This window comes from Pteropus medius, unplaced genomic scaffold, assembly GCF_902729225.1.
Source record: "Pteropus medius unplaced genomic scaffold, Ma_sr-lr_union100, whole genome shotgun sequence".
In the NCBI taxonomy this organism is placed as follows: domain Eukaryota; kingdom Metazoa; phylum Chordata; class Mammalia; order Chiroptera; family Pteropodidae; genus Pteropus; species Pteropus medius.
Window position 1 is genome coordinate 901,292 of NW_024342645.1, and position 25,576 is coordinate 926,867.

The 25,576-nt window shown below is 43.8% G+C and overlaps 2 protein-coding genes across 9 annotated transcripts in view; one reads left to right on the plus strand and one right to left on the minus strand.

The window, feature by feature from the left end:
• CBL (Cbl proto-oncogene) overlaps nucleotides 1-16,819 on the plus strand; it is a 94,673-nt gene extending 77,854 nt beyond the window's left edge. For 3 of the 5 annotated variants that reach the window (XM_039866619.1, XM_039866623.1, XM_039866624.1), the window contains 4 exons: nucleotides 5,984-6,124; nucleotides 6,497-6,597; nucleotides 7,356-7,538; nucleotides 8,552-16,819. In XM_039866619.1, the coding sequence (XP_039722553.1) occupies nucleotides 5,984-6,124; nucleotides 6,497-6,597; nucleotides 7,356-7,538; nucleotides 8,552-8,895 (769 nt within the window). In that variant the 3' untranslated portion in view covers nucleotides 8,896-16,819. The remainder of the gene's footprint in view (nucleotides 1-5,983; nucleotides 6,125-6,496; nucleotides 6,598-7,355; nucleotides 7,539-8,551) is intronic. The other 2 variants (XM_039866622.1, XM_039866621.1) reach the window with 2 other exon arrangements.
• A 987-nt stretch (nucleotides 16,820-17,806) lies between these two features.
• Nucleotides 17,807-24,949, minus strand: MCAM (melanoma cell adhesion molecule). 4 transcript variants are annotated; one of them, XM_039866634.1, is made up of 16 exons: nucleotides 24,797-24,949; nucleotides 22,922-23,046; nucleotides 22,620-22,827; nucleotides 22,457-22,527; nucleotides 22,276-22,363; nucleotides 21,156-21,335; nucleotides 20,926-21,047; nucleotides 20,679-20,841; nucleotides 20,464-20,582; nucleotides 20,251-20,392; nucleotides 19,963-20,084; nucleotides 19,712-19,853; nucleotides 19,533-19,604; nucleotides 19,198-19,345; nucleotides 18,764-18,881; nucleotides 17,807-18,283 (listed from the first exon to the last, which is right to left on the minus strand). In XM_039866634.1, exons 1-16 carry the CDS (start codon nucleotides 24,861-24,863, stop codon nucleotides 18,254-18,256), a joined length of 1,917 nt encoding a protein of 638 aa, XP_039722568.1. In that variant the 5' UTR covers nucleotides 24,864-24,949; the 3' UTR covers nucleotides 17,807-18,253. The 4 variants fall into 4 exon arrangements, with proteins under 4 accessions (XP_039722568.1, XP_039722567.1, XP_039722569.1 ...); XM_039866633.1 differs by having other exon boundaries at nucleotides 18,764-18,980; XM_039866635.1 differs by lacking the exon at nucleotides 18,764-18,881.
• Between the last annotated feature and the right edge of the window lie 627 nt (nucleotides 24,950-25,576).

Consider the following 25,576-nt stretch of genomic DNA (forward strand, 5'->3'; position numbering starts at 1 on the left):
AGTTCTTTATTAAATGTCTGGTAGAGTTTACCAGAAAGCCATCAAGAACAGGGCTTTATTGGGAGATTTTGTTTACTGATTCAATCTTACTAGTTATAGGTCTATTCAGATTTTCTATTTCTTTGTGATGTAGCCTTGGTAAATTTTGTGTTTGTAGAAATTTGCTCATTTCATCTAGGTTGTCCAGTTTTTTGGCTTACAACTGTTCATAGTACTCACTTATAATTCTCTTTATTTCTGTAGAATTGGAAGTAACGTCCCACCTTCATTTCTGATTTTATTAATTTGAGTCTTCTCTCTTTTTTCTTAGTCCATTTAGATAAACTTTGTCAGTTTTGTTGATCTTTTCAAAGAACCAACTTTTGGTTTCATTGATTTTTTTTTTCTCTAATGTTTTTCTATTCTCTCATTTATCTCTGCTCTGATCTTTACTATTTCCTTCCTTCTGCTAGCTTTGGGTTTAGTTGATTCTTTTTCCAGTTTCTTAAGTTGTAAAGTTAAGCTTGTTGATTTGAGATTTTTCCTGTTTTCTTATTGTAAGCGTTTAGAGCTATAAATTTCCCCCTCACCACTACTTTTGCTAAGTTTCGGTATGTTGTGTTTTTGTTTTCACTTGCCTCCAAGTATTTTATAATTTCCCTTGTAATTTCTTCTTCAATCAGTTGATTGTTTAAAAATGTATTGTTTAATTTCCACAATTTTGTGAGTTTTCAGTTTTATTTTTGTTATTGATATCTAACTTCATCCTGTTATGGGCAGAAAAAATACTTTGTATGATATCTGTCTTTTAAAATCTGTTGAGACTTAAATTATGGCCTAACATAGTGTCTATCTGGAAACTGTCCCACGTGCACTTGAGAAGAATGATCTAAGATCAGCGTGTTAGCACAGTCGGTTTCTTATGGTGTGGAGTCTTCCTGGCTTGTAAGCTTGCATAGCCTTCTCGCTACGTCTTCACATGGCTTTACCTTGGTATGTGTACAAGGGATGAGATAGAGAGAACATTAGCAAGCTCTCTGGTGTCTCTTCTTATAAGAACACCAATCCTATTTTAGTGCCCCACCCTTATGACCCCATGCAATCTTAATTACTTCCTCAGAGGCCCCATCTCCAAATACAATGAGGATTAGGGCTTCAACTTATGAATTTTGGAGGACACAGACCTTTGGTCTATAACAAATGCTTTAGCTGCATTCTACAAATTTGGATATGTCTTATTTTCATTATTATTCATGTAAAAATATATGCTTTTGCTATTTGTGATTTCTTGTTTGATTCATCTGTTATTTATGTATTGCCCGATTTTCAAACATTGGAAAATTTTCTAGTTGTCCTGTTAATGAAGCTTTCTAGTTTCATTCCAGTGTGGTCAGAAAACCATACTCTGTTATTTTAACTTGTAACATTTGGAGACCTTCTTTATTGACTAGTTTATGATAAATTCCAGTAATATCTGCCACTTTTAAATATAAGAACGTGCAATTTGCAGTTGTTGGGCATAGCATTCTGTATATGTTGATGAGGGCAAGTTCGTTAATCGTGTTCAAATCTTCTATCTCCCTCCTGATTTTTTTAGCGTACACGTTCTATCAGATAATAAGAGGAGTGTATTAAATTCTCCCCCTTATAGTTGTGGGTCCCTTTTTCCCTTTTATTTTATCCACTTGTATTGTATATGTATCTTATGTAATTAGGGTAGATAGAATTTTAGAATTGATACTAAATGATAATTTTTTTATTATCCACTACTCTCCTTTAAGTCTGCTTTGTCTTATATGAAAATGGCTACATCAGCTCTCTTTTCGTATTTGCATGATCTTTTACCATCTTTTTACTTTCAATTTTTCTGTGTTCTTATGTTTTAGGTATGTTTCTCATAAGCAGTATATACTTTTGCCCTTAAATCCAGTTTAGCATTCTTTATCTTATAGTTTGAATATTTTTTCTACTCTATTAACCATCTTTGATTTGTGCATTTTTTTTTACTTTCTTGCTTTCTTTTAAATTATTTTTATTATACCGTTTCACCCCTTCTGTTATTCTTTTAATAGTTGTCCTGGGGATCATGCACCCTTGACTCATTAGAGTCTACTTCAAATCAGTGCTACTTAACACTTCTTGGACATTTAAATCCCCCCACCTATTTATCCTGTAGTACTCCTCGTTTCTTATGGCTTTGCCATGCTTCCATCTGGAATCTTTTACCTTCTGCCCAAAGAACTTCCTTTAGAGAGATAGAGACAGAGTGTGAGTGTATGGATGTGAGTGTGGGTGTGTCTTTTCTATCAATGGACTCTCCCAGGTTTTGACAAAAAGTACCTTCTATTTGATGGAAAATATATTTATTTTTCTATATATATATTTTTTTTAAAGATATTTTCACTGAGTGTAATATTTTGAACGGGAGTTATTTTCTTTTAGCATTTGAAAAATATTCTGCTGCCTTCCTGCTTCCATTGTTTCTGTTGAAAAATTAGCTCTCAGGCTTAAATTTGCTCTTTTAAAGGTATTATTTCTTTTCTGGGTACTTAATGAGACCTCTTTGTCTTTGTATCCCAACAGTTTTACTATAATCCTCCTATGTAGTTTTCTTTATATTTATTCTTCTTAAGATATGTAGACTTTATTAATTTTGTAGTTTGATGTTTGTAATCAGTTTTAGAAAATTCTAGGCCACTGTTTCTTAAAATAGACTGAATAATGCATTCTCTTTCTCCTCTCCTACTGTGACTCCAGTTATCTGAATGTTCAACCTTTCAGCATCCCTAACATAGCTGTTATACTCATGTGTTTTCCATTCTTTTTCTTCTCTTTAATATGAATCATTTCTGCTATGTTCCAATTCCCTAATCTTCTCTTTTGTGGTTTCTCATCTGCCCTAAATCTATCTTTTGAATTTGTATTTTCAGATACTGTGTTTTTATGTTCTAGAATTTCTGTGATTTTAAAAAATTTATTCATTATAGTTTTCTAATAAAATTCTCTATCCTCCTTTTTATTGAACATATAAATTACAATTATAATCTAAAGGGCATATTTTGTTAATTTCAGCGTTTGTCTCTCCAGTTTGGCAAGACAACCAAAATATCTATTTACCACCTCAACTGCTGTTTTCTGCTTGGTTTCTCAGACTCTAACCCCATGTATACACAGTTTAGGGATTAGTAATAACTAGGGAAAATTGCAGGCAGAATTCTCTGCTATTCCTTTTTTCAGGATTTTTGGTCCCTCACAGATTGTCCATCTTGGTACCCCAAAATTCTAGCCCTTCTTTCCCCAGCCTATTGAAACTACTTTGAAACCCCAAGTTTAGAACCACTAATATGAGTCTTACCTTGGTGTATTCTCTCTGGAATCTCGGCCTCTTTAGTCGTGGCTGTCTAGTGGCTCACCAATGCCTTTCTTTTGTATTTTATCCTGCTTAAATTTCTAGCTAGCTATTCTAGGCAGATGGTTAGATGATGCTTGCTACTTGCCCATAGCTCTAAACATGTAAAATATATATATATTAAATCAAGATATAGTTTTGTAGTCTCTCTCTTTTAAAACTTATCATTATTATCTTGAGCATTTCTCCTTATCATTTAAAAAGTGCTTCAAAATCTCCCCCTACCCCACCCCTGGGGGAAAGCACCAAAGAAGGGGAAGGGCAAGGGCAAGGGAGGGAGAGAAAAAGGGGAGGTCAAAATCCTTACTTTTAGTGATTACATATTATTATATGTGATTATAACCACATACTTAATCATTCCCCTGTTGTTGGATATTTATTTTGTTTAAAAGCTTTTATTTCTAATAAATTTGCTTCAGTGAACATCTTTGGACATAATCAGAGATCCAAAGTAGAATTATTGTGATGAAAGCATGTGAATTTTTTAAAGTATGTATTACCAAAATGCTTAATGAAAAGGCACAATTTTATATATTTTTTAACATCAACAAAAAATTATAATTAACGCTTTTTGATTGCCCTTTTAATGACCCTTTTTGTCAAAGTAATGTGTTAGAGAATTTTTAGAAAATACAGGTAAATGATGCTGGGCATGGGAGGAGAGAAAGGGGGGATCAAATAGAAGAAATAGAAGTTATCCATAACCTTACCACCTAGAGTCAGTTAATAGTTAGCAATGTGATGTGTGTTCGTTCATTGCCATTTCTCTGTGTATGAAATCATATTTTATATGCTGTTTTTCCCCAGGAATATCTTGAACATTCTTAGGGTATCATTATATTCTTCTACTACAATGATTTTCAAATTATTTTTATTGATTGCAAAGCAGTGGAATTGACTTAAGTTGTAACCTCAATATGTGAAATAGATAAGACCTGAGGTAGAAACAGAAGTAGCCCTCTGAGGCCCCTGCTTTTGGAACCTCTAAAGCACTGAGGGACACAGTTGACTTCAGGTATATTGCCGTATGAATAGTTCAAAATTTAATCAATACACGATTACTTGACAGGTTGCCTATTTTTTGAATATTATAAATAATGCTATAGTGAATATTCTTGATTATTTCCCCAGGGGAAATTCTTAGAAATGGAATTTCTGAGTACAAGGGTTTACATGTTGTATGTTTGGTTAAATACTTTTGCTGAATTACACTCCAGAAAAGTTATACCAATTTCTTATTTCTAAAACTGTTTAAGAAAGTACCCATTTTCCCCACATTTTCACTAGTACTTGGTATTTTTTGTTAATCTTTATGGATCATTTCTCCCCCAGCATTTTATTATGAAAAGTTTCAAACATAGAGTAAAGATGAAAGATTTTTTACAGTGAACATTAGTATACTCACCACCTGGATTCTACTGTTACTATTTTATTATACTTGTTTTATCTACACTTCTATCTATCATTATCCTAAGAAAGGTTGATAAGAGATGATAAGAGATCCATCAGCCTTTCTTACAATAAATAAAGTAAGACACATTTTCAAGACATAGCGTAGATAGCTGTACACTTCAGCCTCAGAACTTCAGCATGCAATGCACAAATAATAAAGGTAACATGTAGACATAAGAAAAAAATCTCAAGTGAGATAGATTATAGGGACTGTCATCTGTTAAGTTTTTGTAGCATTTAAGTATTTTGTAATAAGCAGCTTTTGCTTTAATAATTAGTAAAAATAAACATCAAGTAAACACAGATAGGCAAATCTAATAGGTGTTTCTTACAGATTAGAATGTGCAAAAGCATAAAGAGGAAGGGAGGAGAAACACTCATTAACTCATATTCCCAGAGTCAGTGTTGTAAGCACATGTATGTTTCTTATATAATTGAATGGGGATTTTGTCTTAATTTTATTTTGTTTTTTCTTTGTCTAGTTTCAGAGGGTGGGGTGGTAGGAGAGGATTTGTTTAAAAACTTCTAGGTGAGAGTTACATATGAGTATCAATGGCAAGATCCCTGACGCCAGGGTCAGAAGATGTGGGATCTAGTCCCAGATGATGCAAACTACCAAGGCACCTTATCTCTTTTATTCATATTTTTCTTGTATAAAATGAGAAGATACATTTATACTATCAGATAACATATGAGAAAGCTTTTAACAAGCTGTATATTCTTTGAAACCATAGGTAGATTTTTAAATTGATATTTGTATACATTCTTAGCATATTGTCAGAAAACCACTTGCTGTTTCTTATTCATGCCTAGTTAAAGGAAAACTGGCATACTAGCTCTTGGACTGGGACTCTAACTTATTTAGGGACAGAGTCTAAATGGTATGAAGTATTATCCCAGTGTAACACAATCTCAAACATGATAGCCACACCTTTGGTCAACTAAAAGTGAAAATTTAAGTTAGTGTGTTTTTAATAAGTACCTGTCTTAGCCAGGAGTAATAAGAGATTTCTAGGTGGCATCCATTTTGCCATGTCAAATTTGAGTTATGATCTGTTTTGAAGCCACTTATTTCATATTTTAATGTTTTTCAGCTTGTTAATTTTTGTTTTCTTTTTTTGGTTTTTATTCTTCATCTTCCAGACCTCTTCCGATGCCAAAGCTGCCACCTGGGGAGCAGTGTGAGCACGAGGAGGACACAGAGTATATGACTCCCTCCTCTAGGCCTCTAGGGCTTCAAAAGCCAGATGCAAAATGGCCTTTGGAGATAACTCAGTGTTCACGGTAAGTTTGCAACAGTCCTGTTTTGGAATTCAGTTGACACCACTCATCTACTTGGCTTGCTACCTTCACATATTGTTATCCAGCCAGAATTAAAGCAGAGAGATATATCTAGCTCCTACTATTGAAGGTTCTTAAAGCTGTAAGCAATTCCAATTATGTTTCCTGAACATCACAGCAATCTCAAAAACACATATCTGTTAATCATCATAAGAGTCAGTCTTACAACATTACTTAGCGATAACTGGTAAAAGGGGAATGTTATCTTGATAGAATCAGGGTCTAGAGTAGTTGTGGATAGATGAATCTTAATAAGTTTGCAGATAACAGAGTTCTGTTTCAAAAAGTCATTGTGCCATTTTCCTTTCGGGTCAGAGTGTGTGATTGTGACCAGCAGATTGATAGCTGTACATATGAAGCAATGTATAATATTCAATCCCAGGCAGTGCCATCTGTGACAGAGAGCAGCACCTTTGGTGAGTAGCTTTTCTGCTACTTTAAAAATTGTTGATGTGCCGTAGGAATGAGCCTGTAATATTTGGGTAATGAGGTAGCTTAATCTAAGCAGGAAATTCTTTTAAATAATTTTGTTTGCAAAATATCTTTGATCCATGGGCAGTAAAACTACCTCTTCTCTTTTATTTCCTATTCATACAGCTAGTTCCTTTGTGCTTTTTCATCCTTTCTGAGCCTGGAAACATTTGTGTTATATGACCTGGAACTGCAATGCTGGCAGCTCCATCTTATTCCCATTGCTTTTTGCATTGATGAAATTCTTTTGTGTGAGGGTGATGAATACTCAATTCCCATATTAACTAGTTTACCAAGTAGAGAGTTTAAGAAGGCAGCATACATAGGGCCCGTTGGCTGACCTTCCAAGGTGACATGCAGATAGAAATGTTGAGTGAATGCCATAAAGTGGCACTTGAGTCTTTTGTATAAGTGGCTATTAACCTTGGCAAGGGAGCTTTTGACATGTTCAGAAAGTTAGAGCTGCAGGATTAGTGCAGATTTTATTTTCTGTTTCTTTGATCTCCAGCCATATGGGGTGTTTGGGTATATTTATCTCTACCTCACATGGTGTTTGGCCCATAGTAGACATTTGGTAACTCTTTGACTCTGGGCATGCATGCATACATGCATGCATGAATGAATGGATGGATAACCCTATGTTGAAATGTGTTAGAAGGTGAAGTATGTAAAAAAGAAGATAACTGCACAAACTTTTCTCTAGGTGAAGGGAATTTGGTTGCAGACCATGCCAGCACTGGCCCTGAGGAATCAGAAAATGATGATGATGGGTATGATGTTCCTAAGCCACCTGTGCCAGCAGTGCTTGCCCGCCGAACTCTGTCAGATATCTCTAATGCCAGCTCCTCCTTTGGCTGGTTGTCTCTGGAAGGTGATCCCACAACAAGTGAGTCTCCAGGCTACATTGGGCTTGTACTGAATTGCTGTATGGCTTCTACTGAAATAGAGATGACTGATTGCTTGGTGACAATAAGTCAGTAGCTGGAAGTAGTAGACTAAAAAGTATGTCTAAATGAGAGGAAAGCAGGTCCTGGGCCCCAAATTAGGGAGATAAATTGTAGTCAGATGCTGTAGGATTTTGCCAGACTTAGAAATGAGATTGCACCTTAAACCATGGCTCCTCCTGTGCTGGGGGTAAGCAGGGCCTCTGACTCTTCTGAGTGCACATTAAGACAGTGGTTATTAAGCTTAACAGTTCAGACCACACATTCCTGACTTCCGGGCCCCATCTCACTGGAAAAGAGGTGTGCTGTCTCTGGGAAGCACACTGAATGGGCCTGGAGCCAGCCCATATGTGGGCCTCGACTATCAAGTGCTGCTTTTCTTGCACCTGTGTCTGCCTGGTAGCTTAGCAGCCAGAATTTCTGTCACTTGGAAATCGAAGATAGCCTTCAGGACAGCTGGTGAAAAAGATACACAGCGTCCAGTTGCCCAAACAAGCAGTGATCCCCACCCACCCAGCCTTGTTTAAATGCTTCTTCACTGTAGATTAGGCTTATTTCCATTTCCTTATTTGTAAAAGGAGTTTAGTATCTTCTCTGGCCCCCTCAGACATTTAAAAAAAATAATCCAGGCAGTAGTGTATATGAAAACTTGTTGCTAAGTGTAAAACACAATGTAAATGCAGATGTTCTATGCTTATGACAGTAATGGTTATTGTTAATAGAACAGGTGCGTGGTATATTTAGAGGGTTGCTTCTGCTGTGAGAAGGAGGAGGCTATATATGTATATACTATATACTCCTTGAACCTGTAAAACCCAGCCAGCCTTTTGACTTAAGAGCATATGTACCTAATCGACAGTAGGTCAGTAGTATCTTGATATTATATTGTTATTACTGCCATTAAATGAGGATTTCCCCCCAACATTTGCAATATTTTCTTTCCTCTGTCTTCTAGACTTCACTGAGGGTTCCCAAGTTCCTGAGAGGCCTCCTAAGCCGTACCCTCGGAGAATCAATTCTGAACGAAAAGCCAGTAGCTGTCAGCAAGGTGGTGCTACTGCTCCTGCTCCTGCTCCTGCTCCTGCTCCTGCTCCTGCTCCTGCTCCTGCTCCTGCTCCTGTTTCTGCCGCCGCGCCCTCTCCTCAGCTCTCCAGCGAGATTGAGAACCTCATGAGTCAGGGATACTCCTACCAGGACATTCAGAAAGCTTTGGTCATTGCCCACAACAACATTGAAATGGCCAAAAATATCCTCCGAGAATTCGTTTCTGTTTCTTCTCCTGCCCATGTGGCCACCTAGCACATCATCTCCCTGCTGCAGCTTTAGAGGACCAATGAGCTGGGAGCTCTTACTCAAGTAGCACCTGAAGGGCAGAGAGGTTCCTTTGGAGACTTCACAATCAAGTCTGGCCCTATCTGTGGGCTATCACATCTGTGGTTCTAAGATTTCAAAGCAGTGGAATGAAATTGGAGCAGCTAGTGTGTTTTATTATTTTATTTGTTTTGAGTTGTCCTTCAGTCCCCACTTAGAGAGAGTGTGGGTTTTTTTTAAATGGTGGCCTTCCTGGGGAACAGTCCCGAAGGCAGTAGGAGAGGTGTTGTGCTGTAAATCCTAATTGAGGATTTAGTCTTAATTAAGACTTTCCTGGGTTAAGAACGTGGTTGTGTATGTGTGTTTATCTGTGTGTGGTCGTGTGTGTCTTGTGATTGTAAGGTTAACCTTCTGTCTGTGTTCCTCCCAGGAAGGGAATTAGCACAAGAGGTTTAGGAAGGAATCTTTTAAAAACTTACATCTACTATGGTATTATATCCAACTCCAGTGTGTATTACAACTTCAACATTCCCCTCTGGCTTGGATTATCATATGCATAACTGAAGTCTTTTATTTTTAGAACACCTTCCCTTTGTCCTTTCTCATCTGCACCTTCCTCCTTCACCTTGGTGTCTGTCATTGGCATTTGGCTTGCTATGACCAGCCTTACTGAAGGCAAGCGGCTTATAGGATGTTCTATATTGTGTGTGATGGTGTTGGTTCATTTAGTAGATGGATGGGGGGTGGGGGGGGAAGTACTGTTGCTATATCATTATAGTCATGTTTAATATTTGCAGCTAACACTGGTCACTCCAAAGCACTGTTTCTGTAGGAACATTGAATCTGTTAAAATAAGATGTTTGAATTATCATAATTACATAATGACTGATTTGAAATAAAGGCCTTCAAATACATTCCATGCCCTCCCCAGAAAATAACCTGTGGGAGTCAATTGCCTTGGTGCCAGGTATGTGTATGTCTAACGTAGGTCATGCGTTTTTCTACTTAATGGGAAGGGAAGAGCATTTGTTTCCAGCATGGCTTTCTGGAAGACTGTGAAGCTTTTAGGAAACTTCATTCACGTGTTTTTTTACCTTGTTGTCCATAAAATGCACAAAATAGACAGTAGGATATATCTGTTCAGTTTTTCTTCCCAGTTCATTAATTCCAGCTTGTATGAGTGTCTCCTCCCTTTGAACGTGATCGAGGTTATACTTTCAGAAAAAAAATTTTTTTTTACCCTTTAAGGATTGAGGGTACCAACCCATGGTAGCACAGCATTTTGCTGATAACAAGCACCAATCCTACATTGATGTCACCTGACAACTTGGTTTTCTCTTGTGCCTCTGGCTTTGGGAATGTAGCATATCCTTCCCCTTTCCTTTTTCCCTAGATCCTATATACTCTTCAATAACTGCATTGTCCGAAGAAGACATCATTTAGTGTAATAAATGACTACTGTAGTCAAAGACAATATGTGAACAGCCAGGCAGTTTGTGTAATTGCAGGTTCATAAAGCAGATTTTTTCCCTCTCTTTTCTTTGTAACTAAAACTTTTTCTAACTCTTTTCTTGGCTTTCAGTTACTCATAGATATTTTGGTTTTATCCTCTAGTCTCAGCCATTTATGTTTTTATAGTAGACAATACAGGACTTCTTGTTGATTTGCCATAGTTACCCAGTGTCTCCTCTGTGGAAAACAAGACAGCCCACCTTCAGGTATGGGAGGTCCTGAATTGGTATGGAGAGGGGTAGAGGAAAATGGCAGTAAGTAAGAAACAGTAACTTAGCATTTCCTTCTAAAAGCCAGTGTAGTGTTTTGTTTGTGGTAACATTCAGTTTTGCATTTTATGTAGATACCGAAGGCCTAAACAAAAGAACTAGAAAAAATGGCAGCAGGTCCAATGCCTATCCACACTGGAAATTTTCCTTGTCTGATATTGCCCATAGTCTGAAGATCTACCAAGAGAATAAAGCACTGGTTCTGCATATCTTTTGCATTTTCAAGATGCATTCAAAACTTGTTCTTTGGAGAATGTGCTCACTTATATAAGCTAAGGGCAAGTACATCCTTTCTTTTCCTAATGGAGTACTCGTGTGGCCTGTTGGGTACTTCCTGAACTGAAGTACCAGATCCCTGTGTTGAACATGTGCACCATTGATTGGTTTATTCATTAGCTGGTCAGCTGTGTATCTGTAGGCATTCAAGGTTTAAGACCATTCCGTGAGGGTTATTCTCTTTGGGTGCTCTGAGGGTACACCTGGGTCCACGCCTGACTGAGCTTGCCAGGTGAGCCTCAGGAAAGTTTTCACATGGCTCTTGTTTTGAGGTTATTTCTAAAACTTTAATTTCTTAAATTTTTCTTTGGCTAAAGGCACTAATAACTCATTCTTCATCCTCCATTTGTAATGCAATTTTTAATTCTTTGGCTCTGCTCTGAAGTGAACTAAAATTGCTCTTTCACAGCAGGGTTTATTTTGAGTTTTGGGCAAACCCATCCCTTTCCTCCCTCCTAATTATAAGTGGTTCCTCCTCTGTTAACTATCAGGTGGATAAGGTAAAAACCACTTTGATATTTTCCTTTTTCTTAAATGCATTAGGCTATTCCATTCAACTCAGTTCCCCGTTTACTCTATGTCCTCCTGGGTTGCTTTACATAGCCTGCCACATTACTGGGTGGCTGCTTTGCAATGCATTTACCACTAAAGGATTCTCAAAGTGGAAAAAACCTTTGGGCCCTATGATATACCTCCCTTTAGGTGAACAATAGATTGGACAATTGATCATCTCAGCATTTATCTGTTACTATTTATGTAAGGTAGTGATCTATACCTGTGGATGGCCCTTTCTCCCCTAGTCCCACTCCAGATCTTCTGCCATTCTTTTATTCTCTTTTCTTATACAAACTCTCAACACCAGGGCCCAGGATGTGGGATAGTACTATTGATATCATTTTGCTGTTTTGTGGATTAAGAAATAACATTTTTGTGGGGGTCACTGTTCTTCATACTTGAAGTATTTATTTCTTCTACATAAAAGTAAAATATATTTTATAGTCCAAATGGACCATAATGAATTTTTGTAAATTTCCTTTCAAAGTAGGGACCCAGCTCTATGCTCCCTTTAGGGTACTAATAACAAGATCTAGACCTTTTTTTCTTTTTTATTGAGATATAATTGATATTTAACATTGTATTTGCATACCCTGCAAAATGATCACCACAATAAGTCTAGTAAGCATCCATCACCATACATAGTTCCAAAAAATTTTTTTTCCTTATGATGAGAACTTTTTAAGATATACTCTCTTGGCAACTTTCAAATATGCACTAAAGATATATAGCCCTTTTTGTGGGTGATCAGCAATGGTGTTAATGCAGAATCTTCTCCTACCTCACATCATGAAAGTCAGAGGGTGATAGACTTTCTTCCCAAACTGTAAGTCCCCCTCCTTACTGTTGGCTTTTCTGACTCTGCAGTGACCACTGCCCGTGGAATAACGGTATTCTGACCATTGACCTGGCTTTTTATCAGGTTTTTTTTTGTTGTTTTTTTTCATTCAGTAAATGTTTATGAGTGGTTATCATGTGCCAAAAGTGTCAGCTTTATGTTCTTCCCTGCCATCACTACATGGTGATTTACCAACGTTGGGAGATTGTACTTGGGCTGCCTAGTACTTGCATTTATTTCCTTATAGAGCTATCCTGGTTAAAATCAGTTCCAGACTTTCCTGTTGCTCCCTGTTTTCTCCCTATAGCTTTGCTAATGTCTGGGAGGTTCCTTGGTGTAAGTCTCATGGACACCCACCATTTTAATGTATTTCAGTGGAATCTGTTCGATGAGTTGAGGGGTATGTTGGCTCAGAGTTGCACAATAGGGTAGCTAAATGTTTTAAGCGAAGCATTTGCCCCCAATTCCCTTTCCAATCTGGTGCCTTTCTTGATCCTTTTTATTGAGCTGCTTATGTCCCTGATCCCCATGTGCCCCACATTGGGGAGTTTCCTTATCACCCTTATGAGACCTGTCACCATCTCCCATTCTGTTGGAACTTGTTTTCCAGTCCTTCAACAACCATCCTAATCCTGTGTCTTAGAATGGTTGAAGTAGAATGGTTGAAGGTGTGGGGAAGGAATGCACACTTGTCTTTGGGTCCTGATCTTCAATCATTTATTTGGTCTTTCAGAGTCGAGCAGTAAAACAGACTGAACTCAGTTATCTCTTGAGGTGGGGAGCTTAGAGAGCTTAGAGACCTAAAAGTATCAAAATCAACACATCATTATTCTCTTACACTTTCAGGCTTTAGAAATTCCACCTACAGTGTTCTAACTCAGCATAAAGCATTACTATCACTACTTTGATCTCAGTCTACATTAGCAGTCTTTCTTTGGAAATGCATATAGCCATTTAACGTATGGAGGTGGGTACATACTGGAAGAAGATCAGGGTTATATCTTTGACTATCCTGTTTGGGAATCCTTTGTATGTAAGAAACAAAAGTATTCAAGCTAAAGAAAGGAAGGAATCATAAGGATGCAGAGTATTTCACAGAACACAGGATAAGAAATAAGTTGATTCTTGCAGGGAGCTGGAACTGTAAAACTTTGTATCTAGTCCTTTTTCCTGCTTCTCAGTCCATTTATTGGCATGCATGGTCCCAAAATAGATACCCCGGTCCTCAAGTCTACTTGACCTTCCAACTCTAGGGATCACCATTATCAGATTCCTAGTGCCTCTTAGTTCATATTCTTAAGAAAGAAAGAATATAATCATCCCAGCACATTTATTGGTTATCTACTGGTAACTAGTTATCCTTGCCACACAGGAGTATGCAACAGCAGCTTACTCCTTCAAAGGGGAGATGAAAGGGAGTTCTTAGAGAAGAGGGTATAGATGGGATAGACACCCTAAAAATAATAGTAAACTGCTATCATACTGCTTTTTTCAAGAATGAAAAGGAAGCCGTGGGACCATGTCTGGGATATCAAGGAAATTCTTAGGTTTAAATTCAGGTTTCTGTCTTTGTTTCTTTATTTCCTATTTTTCTTCCCTTTATGAGTCTTGGTGTCCAAGATTTATTATCTCCTTTGTAGTACCAGTTTTTCCTGTTTCGAAGCTAGTCTATTCTTAAGTGACATTTCTTAGCCCTCATTCAAACTCAGGGTTTTTAGCCTTCTTTCATATGATTTAGAGAGTAGATCACAGATCACAGTGGACTTCTGGGCTCTCTTTAGGGTTCAGTACTAAAAATATATTTATTCTGTGGGCCCATGGCCTGTGTCCTTGTGTACCCTCCTCTTCGCTGTTTCATTTGGTCTTTCCTGTATGAAGGGGACTCCTCAATAGTAGTCTTAAACCAGCCATCCCAGGTGCCTCAGAAACTACGTTGCTGTAGCCAGTAAGAATATGTAATAGTTGGGAGAGTTGCCAGAAGATAAATTAGATATAGATTCAGTTTAGAATGGAGTTTTTACTGAGAACTCTTTAGACAAGATATCTTTGTCTTCCTGGTCCAGTTGTCTTCTTTGTAGTCCTGTATCAAACCTTTATTTTTTATTTTTAAAAATTTTGCCTCTGCTTGCCTGAATCTTTTTATCTTATTTATCTCACCCTAGAGCCTGTCCTGTGTTATTAAGGCATTTCATAATTACTTACAACTTTTTAAAACTACTGGAGCCATTTGATAAACACAAAAGTAATCTGATAATCCAAAGATATACATTGAGGCACATGATGAAGGGTAGGTTGTCCGACTTTGCATTTGATATTCTAGTTCTAGGCTCCAGAATTAAGGAGCAGAGGGATGGCAATGCCATGTGCCTCCGCAGCATCCTAGGAAATCTCATTGGTTTCAAAGGGGGAGGGGGAGCACTGTGTTTCTTGGTTCCAGAAAGTAGCAAAAGAGTAAGAGGTGGGAAAAGAGGGATGAGCAAGCATGGCGTGCAGGCTCATTCATTGTTAAATGGGAAGCACTGCTGCTGGCAACAGACTAAGCTGTTTGGAGAGTTCACTGCCCTTTTCCTTGTATAGTGCTCGAGAAAAATGTGGCTTACCGCTCCCTCTATTTGACACAGTAAAGGCTGAAAGCCAACCACAGATCTCGTTGATTTGATAGCCAAGCAAATCAGAGTTCTGATTTACCAGTGTCATATTCTTGATTCAGTCTCAAAAATGAATGTGGGAGGTGCCTTGAAGACATTACCTCTCACAAGTTCTTCTACCCCTGATCCAGATTGGGATGCCAAAAGGAGGATTTCCCAATATCTGCTATGTGTAACCCCTCAGGCCTTGTACTGCCTCCATGCTCAGGCCCCGCAGTGGGGTATACTGTGTGCCCAAGCCCAGCACTTAAACATATGTGTTAAGGTACCCTGTGTGTCAGTTCCCTCCTCCCTTCCCACCTCTGACCCTGTTAAGATGGGTGAGGGTAGCCATGCTTGTGGCTGTTGGAAACTGAAGGGGCAGAAAGCTACCTACGAGTCTGTAGACTGCATGTTTTCTCTTCTTTGACTTCCTTTTGCTATCTGGGTGAGTAAGCTGCAGGCCCAGTGCCCGTGAGAGTAGATGCCTCCTGACCTACTCTTCTCAGCATGATTTTAGTGTCTTGGTCTTGACCTCCTGCTGAAACATATGTTTGGGCATGGCAGCTATGAAGTACCTCCTACATCTGCTTTTTGGCTGTGGTAACTTGGGATTGTTAACCTTATATATCTTTTTCCTTTATTCAAAACAAGACAATTTTTAGCACACTGAATAAAAGCCAAACATTTTGTGCCTTTCTAAGGCAGCACTGTATCCCAGGCTGCATTTTAGGACTTAATATGGAAATACCAGAGTCTTAGCTTTCCTCTACCTTGAGTGTCACTGGTCTCTACAGTCTAGGGGAAGGGAAGAGTGTTCTGTGTGGCTGAAGAGATGACATATACATGCAGTGTGTCAGTGGTCCCTTTTCCCTGCCATGATGCTTAGTTGGAAGAAATAAACATTGTACTCTGGGATCATTTGGTTGGTTCCAACAAGAACCAGGTTGAATGCTGTCTCCAGCAAGAAGAAACAGAATGTTCTGTGATTTCCAGGTATGCTGTGGACCATTTCAAGTGTCCCAGCCTCCTAGTCCTATTAAAGACCCCACTCCATGGAAAAGTGTAGAATGGACTCTCCTGAGAAGGGGAGGTTGTTTGCTTTTGTCCTTTCCATTTGCTGGATCCTGAACTGGCCTAGACCACCTTCCTCTCCCTTCATCTGAAGACTTCAGACCCAAAGCATTAAGCAGCTAGCGCCCTTTTCAGGGTCCAGTTTTCCCCTCGGAAAGGCAGCAAGAACCATGTACCAGAAGCCTATCCTCGGTATTATGGCCATTAGGTGTCAGGAAAAAAAAGAAAAAAAAATGTTTCCTGTATAATTACATTTTACTTCTTTCTTTCCCTTTTCTCAGTTCTTCCCTGCCTTTAACTAATAAAGAATTTGGAGATAGAAACAATTCTTTTTAAAGTCCTCCTTATTTGGGATTTTAACATTCTTGATGTGGGTGGGGCTGAAGAGAACTTGATGCTTTCTCCAGAATGAGTCCCAATTTGTATATCAGTGTTAAAACATGAAAACTTAGATGAGATTTTTGTGGACTATTTTAAAATGTTATTAATATAAAAAATTTTTATATTAGTAGTATTTAATCACTCACATGTAAAGAATAAGAAAAACAGAAGGTAAATATTCTTACAGAGAAGAGCAGAGCTTTAAGATTCATTTTCATTTTAAGACCATTTTGTTTTGCCAATGTGTTAATGTTTAGAGGTCTGTTATACTAATGTTATTTATTAATTTTTTCATTTCCATACACAGTTAACTAAAGAGCTTTTTTAAGCACCCCTGTCTGTAAAAAATATTTTTAAATAAAGTTTCTTTTGTTGTAGCAGTCTTGAGTTCTTGTTCGTTCATGGGACGGAGTGAAACGTTGGGCAGCTGTAGGCCCACTTATCATAGCAAGTCTGTACTGCTACCTCAAGGGCAAGTTTAAGTGACAGGAAAGCATAGAAAAAGAGCAAAAGCTTCTTGCCGAGAACCTGCCAGGCCCTGCAGGCTGCCTAGAGCAGGGCAGCTCTGCTGCTGAGCAAGAGGACGATTACCCTGTGTGGCAGAGCTTGAGCCATTTGCACAGAAGCAAAGGTAACCTCTGGTCTCTGCTGCCACCTGCAAAGGGTTTTGTGTTCCTTTTGGTACAGTTCCAATTCCGGAGGCCTCAGGTTGCTCCGTGGCTCCGTGATAGATAAAAAGCAGTATAAGATTTCTGGGACAATTAAGCTTTATTTTTCACATATATACATATATAAAGGAAACAATTTGCAAATTTACACACAACATATATACATACAGATGTATGCGTGCACACACACATACACACCTCAAAATCTAGCCAGGCCCCCATTTCTCGTCCCTAAAGTACCATCTTTCCATTAGAGCCCTTCTTTTGGGTTCTAGGCCCATCTGCTCAGTTTGTAGGAGTTTGGTGCTAGTATAACCTTAATCCCCATAAAGGACCATCTGGAACTCATCTCTGTCCCCTACTCTCACCTTTCAGTCTTAAATCATCCCTTGAGAGGGCTGTGGGAGCCAAACAAATATAGCTCAGTTTCAATGGCCTTAACTCTGGAAAACAGTGCACAGCTTCCACACTGCAGGGACAATGAGATAACACCCAGCAAATCTTTTAAGGAATGATACCAGTTCCTGGCTGCTGCCCAGAGAAAGAAGTGTCACAAAAGGGACTCCAGAGGCAGGCAGGCAGGAGTGTCACAAAAGGGACTCCAGAGGCAGGCAGGCAGTTGTTCCAGATAACTGCTGGAGTACTCTCCAGAACCATTGCGAACAACATATTTTACCAGTGGAGGGGGGCCTGGGCTCAGTGCATCCTTACTTTAATGACACAACAGAATTACAAAGCCAGCCTTTGGGGCAGGAAATCAGCTCAAGATAAATAGGCTACCTAATTCAATAGCTGCTGGTAGAAGACGAGTATTTACATCCATAACGTGTAAAGGGAAACAGTCTACAAGAAACTCCTACCCATTACTGGAATATTGAGGTCTCCTCCTTGGGATGAGTATCACTCAACAAATTGAGATAGTGGTAGACTGGTCCCTGAGGAGGGGGCCTCCAGGGCCACGTCAGGTTCTCAGGATGGTTCTGGTCCTAGCCCATTGGCCTTCTGAAATGGGATCTGCAGGTGAGCTGGAGCAGGGGTTTCTCTGTCATCCACTTTAGAGGCCATAGTGACCATCCTGAATGCTGGAGACGAGGGTGAGCAGGGGACATGTCCAGACAGGGAGGAGAGTTCAGTGTGATTCAGTATCTAGTGCCTCAGATCGATATATTTCTCTCCCTAAAAATAGAGGAAGAGGATAAGTAAGAGGGGAATGTGAAGACAGTGACCAGAGTTCAGGGTGTGAGCACTAGAAGTGAGAAGGAACTGAAGCAAAAGCTGATGAACTAGGTGCAGCAGCCTGAAGGGAAGAGGCAAGGGTGGGTATGACAGGGCAGGGAGGGAGAATCTAGCCCCCAAGTCAGACTGGGCCACACTTTGCGCCTCCTGACCTGAGCCACAAGGACTGTTCAGGAAAGGGTGATGGGATGGGACAGGGTCTTTGCTTTCAGTCTTGGTAGCTACCCTCTCCAGGGTCCCTCAGCCACTTGCCTGGCCCTGTGAGTAGTGTTATGAGGGTGAGATAGGGTCTGCTCCCAACCTCCAACACAGAATGAAAGACAGAAGGTGTTAGTGTTCAGGGGAATGAGAACCATTAGTCCCTGTTGCTCCCAATCCCTGAGGCTGTGTCAGGCACTGGCCATAGGAACTGCCTCCTACCTGGTCTCCTGGAGCCCTCTTGTCACCGTTGCTGCCCTGTAGGAGGCCCATCTCTTCTGGGAGCTTATCTGACTTAACTTCAACTACAAATTCACTCTTACGAGACGGGGGCAGCGTGCTAGGAGGAGGGAGGGAGGCAAGAGGTTGGCAACTCAGGGTCAAGGGAAGGACGGGCTGTTGGGAAGGACTTGGACCAGGTGATGAGCTCTTCGGTGTTCTGGGGCCAGCGCAGGGGAGGGAAACAGGTAATGAATGAAACGGAGGTGTGGGTGATGGAAGCTAGGTAGTGGGGCAGTAAAGCAGAGAGCGCTCAGATCCAGTGTCCCACTCCCACTCCTAAGGGGCACTGGGGCAGGCAGGGGAACATCCCCAGGAGGCAGCAAGCTGGGTAGCATGAGATGGGGTGTGGGCGGGGTGCTAGGAACTGTGCTTACATCTCTTGTTTTCCTGACCGCCCACATGGCAGCTTGCCCTTCTTGTAGAAGAAATAGAGGACAGCACCCAGCACAGCCAGGACTAGGACGCACACAGTCACAGCAACGATGACCACACCTTTACTTTCAGGCTCTGGCAGTTTTTTCTCTGTCCCACAAAGACACTCGTAGTCACTCTCTGCCCCAAGCTGCCACATTTCCATCACTGCCCACCCAACCTAGGGCTGACAGAAGATGAGCCATGCTCACTTTTCCTGGCAGGAATTCCCAGGGATGGTAAGGGCAGAATGAAGATGCCCTGGTATAGCCCTGTTCTTGGGCCAGACCTGGCTTACCTGTGGAAGTACTATTGGCTCTGGCATGAGGACTGACAGTGGAGATGCTGAGGCCAGTGGTACTATTGGAGTCTGTTGGGAGAGCAGTTAAATGGATTGGGACAGGAGTTAGGAAGAACACAAGCTGATGTCTATGCTTGGGTGTGCTCCTGCCATACTCTGCAGGACAAGACCCTTACCTAGCTCCAGCAAAATGATGGTAGTGTTTTTGCCCAGGGAATTGGAGGCCACACATTCAGCACCTGTCTCCAACAGCTCTGGAGTCACAAGGACATTCAGGATGCTCAGGACACTCTGTGGATCTTGGTCTTGTTCACTTGTCTACAAGGAAGGAGGCACAGCTCAGGGGGTGGGGAGGATGTCCAGTCATGGCAGCAAAGCCTGGGCAGGGATTAATAAGAGCACAAGAAGTTGAGATGTGCCAGCTCACCAAGCCCTCAACATTCCAGGAAATGGTGGGCCGAGGATGTCCTGATGCTTCACAAGACAGATTCAACACCACATTCTCCTGTACCCACATCTTCCTCTCCTTTAATGCCATCCATGGGGGCCCTGGAAAGGCAGAGGGTAGGGTGAAGCAGTAAACTCAGCTAGCCAACCTCCCATACCCAACAGAGCACCCAGGGCAGTGGGTGGCTTTTTGTCCTCAAAGTGCTTGAAACCACACAGCTTGGGGTGGCTTCAAGGGGCCACCTGATTTCTGCCAAGAGGGCCTCACCAAAAATGGCCACGTTGACCAGCTGTGTGCGGTTTAGGCCGGGTACACTGGGCACAGATGCCATGCAGCGGTAGCCTCCCCCTGCTTCCCGTTTCAGGTTGTGTAATTGGAGCACAGGCCCCTTTTCCAGCACCTGGCCTGTCTGGGGTGAGAGACATGTCAGAGGTCATTCCCAGCTCCACCTACCCCATAGTCCCGGGGCCACCTGGATACCTTTTCTCTCAGCCACTGGAACTCAAGGGCCTGGTTACTCTCTGCCTCACAGGTCAGGGTAAGGCTGCTGCCCTCCTCACTCTCAGGGGCTGCGGGGCTCACCCGGACATCAGACACATCTGGGGACAGCAACAATGTCAGCCTGCTTGGGGCAGGACAGGGCAGATTCCCTCTTGCCCCAGCCTGGTCCCCTGAACTGGGCCCCAGTCCCTCACAGTTCACCAGCAGCTCCTGTTGACCACTCAGTAGTGATGCCATGGTTTCCAAGTCCAGGCCCTGACATTCGTAAAGCCCACTGTGTTCCTTCTGGGCCCGCGCCAAGACCAGGACCCCATTGTCATCGGTTGTCTCCTCCTCCATCTCCTTGGTGCTGAGATTCTGGGAGAGGATGAAAGGGTAAGCAGAATGCACCTCCAGCCCCTCCTACCTCCCTGTCTAAACCAGGCCTCAGGCCCTCCACACCTGCTTGCTGATGCTGAAGTGGGGTGGGGGGTTGCCATCAGCCAGACACCTGATTTCCACACGGTCCCCTTCCTTCAGCATTCCTACAGGCTCCACTTCCAACCACACTTTCTCCGCTGGGTCTGTACAGCAAAGGGGCTAGCTCTCAGCCCGCACTGCCCAAGCTGGGCAAGGAGAGGCTAGCAGGTGTCTCCCCCAGGCTCAGCCTCCATGCAATGGTTAGTACTCACAGAAAACAGGGACAGTGACTTCCCTTGATTCCTTCATGTGGTTCCCACTGGGCAGCCGATAGTTAAGCTCACAGTAAAACTGGGCATCCTTGTCCTCCTTAAGCAGCTGTGCCTTCAGAACACTCCGTAAGGTGTACAAACCACTTGACTCTACGATCTGGGATGACTGAATGTGAACCCCTGAGCAAGGAGGAAGGGGAGAAGGGCCAGGCCTCAGCTCTGCCTCCAACCCACTCACAGTCTCCTCAGGGGTTGGCAGGGGGGAACCTAAGAGACCCTACCACCTGCTGAGGGCAAGGTACAAATGGCAAGTTGAGACCCTTTAACCCAGAAGTTTCACTGCTCATTTTCTACCCTGGACAAACACTTACGCAGGGGCACACATACAAGGATGTGTGGAAATAGTGCTCCAATGATGGAAAAAAGAAATGAGGAAACATTCTAGACATCCACTAAATGAATGGTTAACTAAACTACATTATATACATCCTATGGAATCCTGGGCAGTAGGCTAAAAAGTCAGGTAGATCTAAATAGACTAACCTGGAAAGATTTCCAAGACTCATTGTCAAAAGAAAATAAAACTGTATAACAATGTATACCACACAATACTATTTAGGTTAGAGTTTCTCAACCTCAGCACTACTGATGTTTTGGGCCAGATGATTCTTTGTTGTGGGGCTGCGCTGTGCACTGTAGAATGTTTAGCACCATCCCCGGCCCCTACTCACTAGATGCCAGTAGCACCCCTCCATTCGTGACAACCAAAAATATCTCCAAGCATTGACAAATGTCCTGGAGGGGGAGTAAAATCATCCCTGGTTGAGAACCACTGATTTAGGTAATACAAAACAAAAGCTTGTATATTCCTAGATTTATTAACATGTGTAAGTACATAGAAATAGGCTTAAAAGAACACATATTAATAGAGCTTACTTTTGGGAGAGGGTCTGGGGCAGGAAGGAAATCTTCCTTCTAGATTTTCTGTATAATTTAAATTCGTATGAATCATATTTTCAAGCAACACTTGTGTACTTAAAAAAAAAAGTAAAATAAAATGTTAGGTGGTCTATGTGTGATGCCATAAGCATGGCTTTTGAGGGCTGAGAGGGCTACTCACGGTTCTTCTCCTCCTTCAGGGGCTGGCCATTCTTGTACCAAACGACTTGAGGAATGGGGTACCCATTCCTTCCCACACACGTAGCAACCTAAGAAGGACAGGGTGAGTCTCCCTGCCCTGAGACCCCACCAAGACCCTCCTTATCTTCTACTTACCACGTACTCGCCCTGGCATATCTCACCTCCTCAGGCTCCCTACTGTTTACAGGAATGCCCAAGGCATTGACTTGGATGCTTGGCTCCTCTGGAGCTTCTGCAAGGGAGAGAAATGAAGAGGGGCATGAGATTGGCACTTCATACAACCCACACTGCCCACAAGGTACACCTATCAGATGGGGCACTCACTGTAGACACGGAGCTGGATGCGGTGCTCCTGGGACCGAGGGCGCTTGCCCTGGCACAGGAAGATGCGCTCATCATGGGGGGTGACATATGTCAGGGCAAGAGTAGTCCCTTTGTCCTGGAGGCTGAGTCGGTGCTGGTACTCCCCAGGTTCGCTCTGGCCCTGGCCCTGGCGCACGCGGAAGATGAGTGTCGGCTTCTCTTTGTGGACCTAAGAGGAGGGTGGTAGAGGAGGTGGGGGTCCTGGGCCTACATGAAGGGTACAGCCACCCCACTGCTGCCCTCTCTGGAGCCCTAGCACTCACGGAAAACCAGTCAACATGGCTGAAGTTGCCCTGGGAATGGGAAGGACCACACTTGAGAAGGGCTGTGCCGCCCACTTCTACCTCCACCAGCTCAGGCTCAGGCTGCTCCGCCTCTCCAGGCACACCTGAAGGTGAGGGAGGAGGAACACTCCAGCAGTTGTGTCAGCTCCAGCTGCTCTCCATCCCCTCCTCTCACTGCAGCTGTTTTTTCTGCCACTTCGAGGGTCTGAAGAGGACCCTGTCCTCTCTTAACCCTTAATCCACTCTTTACCCTCTGCCCCGGGCCAGCCTTCTCCCAGTTCAAGGGAGTTTGGATGGTCATCTCTGGTCGTTGAAGCAGAGACCCTGAGCACCAGGCATCTCCCAGATGAGGCTGGCAGAGGGGCAACCCAGGCTCTGGGCCAAGAGGAAGGCTCCTTTCCTTCCAGGGCCCCTCCCCTCTGAGTGATCTCAGAAATTGGGAATGTAAGGCATGTGCCAGGCTGGGGCACATAAGCCCCTTTGTGTCCTCACACCCAGAAGAAGACATCACTACCTTTTGCCCCCCAAAATACCCTCCTCAAATTCCTCACAAGACCCAGTAGGCCAATCCTAGCCAGAAGCTCCCTAAGCAGCACCTCCATGAACATCCTACACACTCCTGGGACCCCATCCTGGGAGTCTCGTGAGTAGGGAGGGGTTAGAGTGCCCCCCAGGGGTCAAGGCAAGGGCCAGGCAGTGGGCAGGAATGACGTCAGTGGTGCCAGCGTGCTGGCTGCCCTGTGAAGGGGTGATGTCACTCAATCTCATCTGGCTGGATTCTGGGATGACTGGGTTGTTGCCCTGGGCTGCCTCTGGACAAGGACAGACGGAGTGGTCTCCGACCCTGAGCAGAAGCCTCAGACGCCTGATTTTGTTTCGCCAGAGCTAGAAGAACAGTGCAGGGTGGGGCTGGACCTCCGGCCGTTGTGGAGCCTCGTTTAGCCCTTTCCCCAGAAATACAGTCAGCTTGGGAAGTCAGCAGCCAGGGGTACCCCAGGGACGCTGTCGGCACTGGGCATAAGGCCAGCGACCTGGGTATTGCCTAGCCCTCCCCTTCCCCAGCCGGAAAGCGGCTGCAGTCTGGGGGAAGGAGCCAAGAGAAACACGCGACCCCACTGCGGGCCGTACAAGGGCAGCGTGGACCCGGGAAGTCCGGCTCCCAGGAATTCGTCATAGGCGCTCTTCCCACCTAAATGTGGTCCCATTCCTGGAGGTGTAACAAGTCGGGGACGCTTCCACTCTGGGAACTCTCAATCCCTCGTCTCTGCCACCTGTGAGCCCATGACCTGGTACACGCGAGGCGACCCGCACCGTCCCCCAGCCCTTGCCAACGCCCAACCCCGGGTGGGAGCCGCCATCCCTCTCCCTCTCGTTCACCTTCAGCCTGGCTCGAAGCCCAGGCGGGAGAGGGAGGGGTCGGAGCACCCCCTCCAGTTAAGAAAGCTGCCTTTTCCAGCAACAGGCGGGCGCGGAATTTACGATTTGGGGATGATACTCTCTAGCTGCGCCTCCCGCCACCGCTCTAACTGCAGGCGCCCAGAGTAAGTACCTGAAGAAGAGCTCTCCCCGGCGCCCCAAGAGGCTCAGCTCCACCCTTCCCCACCCCGGGCGGCAGCCTCCTCCTGCCTCCCACTCTTGCTTCGGGGACACTCGAATTAGAGGCTGCAAACTGAATGCAAAGAAGAGTGCTGCGCGCTCCAGGCGCCAGGTGCCAGGGATCTGGGAAGGAGCGGCGCATGCTGGAGCGCAAAGCGCCGGCCCCTGCCGCGAAGCCAGATCCGCTCCCGGAACGCTCCACCGAAGACTCCCGGCCCGGGCCCTTCGCGGGGCGGGCCCCCAAGCGATCTAACTCACCCGCGGCGTGGCGACCGCAGCAGCAGGCGGCGAGCAAGAAGGCGCAGACAAGCCTGGACAGACCCATGCTTCCCGGCCAGAGGGAGAGAGCCAAGTGAGCGAGCTTGCGGCCGCCCGGGCTTACGTCAGGGGGGCAGCGGAGGGGGGGCCCTGGCCCCCGAGAGGCCCCGCCCCGCAGCCCCCCGCCCCCGCCCCGCGGGCTGCAGCCCTGGTGGGGGGCGGGCCCAGCGCCGCGAAGCCCAGAGTCGAGCGGAGCAACCCCGCGCAGAGGCAGGCCACAGCCTGCCTCCCAGCCCCCAGCTTGGGAAGGGTGAGGGGGCAGGGACAGGTGTCTCAGGCCGAGCAGACTGGCCGAGGCGGCAGCAAGGAGAAGCTGGCTCGGATGCCCAGAGTCATCCTGTCAGAACCGACAGCTCTCACCCTCGCTCGGCTCCTACCAGCTGACAAGGGCCTTGGTGTCCCCAGTGGGGGCCTTCCATTCAGGCTTCTCTCCCCGCCTTCTCCTCTACCCGGCCGGACCCCTGCCACAGAGAAATCGGCCGGGCCACGGTCGCTTCCCAGAACGATTGCACCATTGTGGCTGCTGCCGGCCTGGCACTGCCCCCACGCCTCGCAGTCCTGGCAGCTTTGAGGGAAGAACACTGGGCCGGATCCCACAGACCCAGAGGTATTGGGGAGTGGAGATGGTGCCTTATGGGCTGTCCCTTCAAACTTAAGCTCCTGTAAGTCTGTCCTTGACTGAAGGAAGGAGGGAGGTAGCTGAATTCACAGGCCCAAGGT